Source organism: Lytechinus variegatus, chromosome 3, assembly GCF_018143015.1.
Source record: "Lytechinus variegatus isolate NC3 chromosome 3, Lvar_3.0, whole genome shotgun sequence".
Taxonomy (NCBI): domain Eukaryota; kingdom Metazoa; phylum Echinodermata; class Echinoidea; order Temnopleuroida; family Toxopneustidae; genus Lytechinus; species Lytechinus variegatus.
In genome coordinates this window covers 74,544,395-74,548,987 of record NC_054742.1, presented here as the reverse complement: position 1 = coordinate 74,548,987, position 4,593 = coordinate 74,544,395, and the positions used below count along the sequence as shown (strand labels likewise).

At 38.3% G+C, this 4,593-nt stretch overlaps 1 protein-coding gene across 1 annotated transcript; it reads left to right on the top strand.

The window, feature by feature from the left end:
* Window positions 1-442: 442 nt before the first annotated feature.
* Window positions 443-4,281, top strand: LOC121411924. The gene is made up of 3 exons (XM_041604831.1): window positions 443-1,392; window positions 1,990-2,161; window positions 2,584-4,281. The coding sequence occupies exons 1-3, from the start codon at window positions 1,174-1,176 to the stop codon at window positions 3,288-3,290; spliced, it is 1,098 nt and encodes a 365-aa protein (XP_041460765.1). The 5' UTR covers window positions 443-1,173; the 3' UTR covers window positions 3,291-4,281.
* The last annotated feature ends 312 nt before the right edge of the window (window positions 4,282-4,593 follow it).

Genomic DNA, 4,593 nt, shown 5'->3' with positions numbered 1-4,593 from the left:
TGTTGTCAAATGGCATGAATTCGCAGGAAAACCAACCATTCTTAACTGCTTCTGCATTCTTCTTTTGTGCTTTTCTTTGAGTTTTACGTCACTCTCATTAATGATTTCAAAGCTTTCTGTAAAGACCGCAATTTGGCAGAACCCGAAATATCGATTATTGAACGTCCGTGCGACCATGAATCCTAATTGCCAAATCATCAACTCCCAAAAGTACAACAAAAACAAGAGCGTTACAAGAATTCTTCATGACGATGAAAAATGGTCAGTCTAATTCTAAGAGGCTGCCGATCGACCGAAGCGGTCACTCTAATAATAGTATTGTCCTCGGAAGACAATCATGACAAGACACGAAGAAGTCTTCGATGCGAAGATAATCAATAGATTTGGATGGATTAAGGTGAGGATTATAGGCACAACAGAAGCCTTGGGTGGGAGTTAATAGAATAACTGTGAACAGTTTTATCGATAAGGGGGCTGTACAGATAGGGGTATATATATACAAGGGGTTGGTTGTTAGGATGCAAAACAAACCGCACTACTGACACAGCTATCAAGGTACAAACTGCATACCAATCTGTTAATAGCTCTATGCTTATATTATTCAAACTTTTGAGAGAAACATTGCTTGTAATAAATTGATGGATCTGGAACGAAATATTGGAGTGAAATTTGACTGATTGCACTTTAGAGCTTGTAATAACTGATAATACTCTGGTTTTGTTTCAAGATATACTCGTTTTGAAGAAAGGAACACATGCGATCAACAAAGAACGTTTGCACGAGCGTCATAGCCATGTTCTTTCGCGGAACCTGACATTTGGAAGACGTTTTATATTTTTCTTTTGAAAGGAGTTCTTCGTTGTCTTTTAAGATATTCTTCAAGAAACAACATTTTGATAATCTACTTTGAAATATTAAGCTAGCTTGTATAATCTCGAAACTTCGAACGAGAACGTCAAATTGCATTTGTTTTGCGGCCAGGTTAATCTGTAAGTGAACTTGTTGAAAAAATATTCGATTGAAGCATGGCTGCTTGATAAATCTATATAAAACTTTTACTTTAATGAATACCAAGTTTTGAAAGTTTTCTCAGACACCAGTGAAAAGATACACAGTCTCGTTTGGCAACTATCAGTATCAGCACAGTCAGGTGAGGGTGAAAGAAATTCAAAGATGATGGTAGTTGAGCAGGCCAGTCGCCCTGCTACCAAGCAGCACGGGGAGACTGACAAGGACAAGGATGGGAAAGAACGAAAACCTCGAAACTCTGGGGATATATTGGCTCGACGTCGCTTCGAGAACATTCGGAAGCATTCGGCACGCACTCGACATCGTACCGGTATCATAAACACTGGTGAAAAGAACAGACTGACAATCGTAGAAAATCAAATGGTATGTCAAATACTAATTTCAATTCTATTTTCTTTAGAACACAGCGGATCAAAAGGGTGAAAACCAACAAAAATCATTATTTTCATGTACTACATTTGTTTTTCAAAGTATGAAGTATGAAGACTCTACCATATTCTCGTCATACTATAAGAATCGTCTGACTTTAAGGCTCATCTATAGTTCATACATCCCTGTAATGGTAAATGTAATCGTACTATGACATCGGTACTGAACAAAAGCCTTCGATGTGGCATATAGTACCAAAAATGAAAACAAGTCTTCGAGAACGAAATAAGTTTTTTACAACTGTGTTCATCTAATCGTATTAGAAAATAATATATGATTTTTTAATGGGAAATGTAAACATTACATCCTGCATTAGCCGATGTTCAATATTGCATTCCGAGCATGTCCAGTCTCACCAACAAAATCGACTCCAAACCGACCGATGGTCTGACAATGGATAAAAGGTTATAACTTCTGTAGACTTGATTAAATTTCACCGATGTGACTGGCGTAGGATCAATTGTAGATCAAATACTCACTCATTCAACCACCTGCATTGTTTGATTATCAGTATAATTATTCAAATCATAGGTGAAGGCACACAAGGTGGCGGAGGCAAGGATCCAGCGCATGAAGCTCCAGCTTAGGCGGGAGCTTCACGAGATGGAGGCTGGGAGACGAGCCCTTAGGAGACGCTCCATCTGCGTTAGAGATGAGGACAGGGATAGAGATAGACAGGATCTGTCAAAGTATTGCCAAAGAGGTAGGCATGATATATACTCCTTTTTAATTCATAAACGTCATTATGACGAGAGATCACTGTAACCATAGTCACACAAAATAACAGAGTAATATTTCAAATGAGCTGGTACCTGAAGCTTGATCAAGGTGCCCTAAAAATAACCAAACGCATAATCATTTCATTATTTTTTTGAGGAGCGAGTTTCTCATAAAATTGTTTGTTTTATGCATTTATTCTAAATACAAATTTACAAAAATGGTGAAAAAAATTAAATGCAATAAAAGCTATGGATTATAGATAAGATTTTACAAGTACTGATAATCGAATTGGGCAAGCTACCATCATGCTGAATATCAGGTCGTGGGAAAATTTATAATGCTATGTCACAAGTAAGTCATGACATTTTTTAATATTGTATGACCGCTTTTTTCATCCCTTGCTAGGGCGTTATCTTTATGCCATGCGGAACGAGGTGAAGACGCAAAAGGAAGATATGGAATCTTACAACGAACGTCTCGAGAAGGCCAGGAAGATGCTACAACCGGCTAAGAAGAACAGCACATTGGCAATGGATCGAGGAAAACTATTAGGACTGGCACCGTCCAATTCCTATCTCAAGGTGGGTCGTCGTATTAGCGTGGTCGAGGCACCACCTGCAGCTAAGCTTCTTGCCTTCCAAGACAGCGACGATGACGACGACGACATCGAGGAGATCTCAAAGGCGATGCCGGTTAAGATAAATCTTGACAAGAGTGATCTTCGGGCGAAGTCTCTAAGCAGTACCAAGACACCGCCGCCTTTTGATGTGAATCAGTTGAGGAAAGAATTTGGACCTGAGATGCGGAAAGCCTTGGAGAGTTTGATGATGGATGACCCTAGCGTCATGCTGGCCATGCCCGTTTCAAGGGAAACAACTCGAGGAAGCAGAAGAGACTTTGAGAATTATGGGACACTTGAGCAACTCGCAGATGCAAACAGACCAAACGAAGGGTCAAAGCCGGACAATCAGCCTTCAGAAAAGACTGGAGATGCTGGGAAACTTAAACTGCCACCGGTACAGGTGGAGAAGTCGCTGGTTGGGCGGGTTCCAAAGAATCACAAAGTAACTGCTGCCGCCAAACCTCTTCTGAGTACAGTTACAGAAACGTGAACAAAACAATTTGTGGAACGCACACTGATTCAGAAATCAGCAAAGGACGCCGAAGACCGTTGATAAAATATATCAACCGTTAAGTAGAAGGATATCATGAAAATATCTTGGTTGTCGGCTTTCTCTCTAGCTCTGTAGAACCAGCTGAAAACTTTGAAGAATGAACAATCAATATCTAGGTGTACAGAAGCCCTGGCAAGCAAATATAAAGCTACACATTCGTCCGTTTCGTTCAACCATATAACCTGCAATTTTTTAAGACAGTCGAAAGCCACTCTTTAATTGTTTTGGTAAATTTCCTTAAGTATGATGTCTATTCTAGTTTTCTATATGATTCTAATATGTGTGTCCTTAAGCGGTTATGATGCGATTTATATTCACATTCAATAATGAGAGCCAACTCGGAATCATCCTTTTTACATTACGAGATGGGGGTCATATTGACACTCGCTCTGAGAAAAACAATATATATAGCAACAACAAAATGATACATAATGTAATGATGACTATCAATCCGCTATTTCTTCAAGCATCTCATATGATGGGAGCGCCAGAGCTTTCCAAATTCTTGTTTTTCATGATATCATTGGCTTGCATTATTCTCAGATCCGGGGGCGAAAACACTCTTTCTGTTCTGAATCCCCTACTCATTAAAAAAAACTGTTTAAAATTTATACAACAATGTTCACAATATGAACCTTACAGTATTTGTTTAACAGTTTAAGAAACAGTGCTTAATTTATTGAGAATTACATAAACTTTGTCTTTTGAGATTTTAAAAACCTGTTCCACCCGTTTAAACAACTATACTGTATGTTCCTAAAGTAAACAGCGTTTGCAAGTTCGTATTTCTTACACTATCTTGAACGATTCCGATGACAACATTTAAGGCCATCCCCCAAATAAAGTTAGAACCTAAACTCCTCAAAAAAGTTTGGAAATCTGACTTTGATCGATAATCCCTCCTCAGCTTTAGTAAATATCAATGTGTAATTAATATGGATTATTTAATTTTCTTTAAAATGATACCCTACATGATATGATTATGGTTCACATGGAGGTGCATTGCCTTAAAATGTGGGGGCAAGGTCAAAATTCAAAAGTTGCAAAATGACACAATATTGAAAGTCACTGTTCTTTTTCCGTGGTGATGAGTGAGTTTCTCAGCGGTTTCTTTTGACTTCGATCGATAATCACTCATCGGTTTTAGTAAATATCAATAAATAATTAACATCAATGAAAAGATCATTTAATTTTCTTTAAAATAATACCCTACATGATGTGATTATCGTTCACATGGAAA

What these genes read in the sequence shown, in the direction of transcription:
- LOC121411924 (XM_041604831.1), top strand. Translation starts at nt 1,174, where the DNA reads ATGATGGTAGTTGAGCAGGCCAGTCGCCCTGCTACCAAGCAGCACGGG. An exon ending in CAATCGTAGAAAATCAAATG is followed by an intron (nt 1,393 to 1,989) that starts GTATGTCAAATA and finishes TTCAAATCATAG; the next exon opens with GTGAAGGCACACAAGGTGGC. An exon ending in GTCAAAGTATTGCCAAAGAG is followed by an intron (nt 2,162 to 2,583) that starts GTAGGCATGATA and finishes ATCCCTTGCTAG; the next exon opens with GGCGTTATCTTTATGCCATG.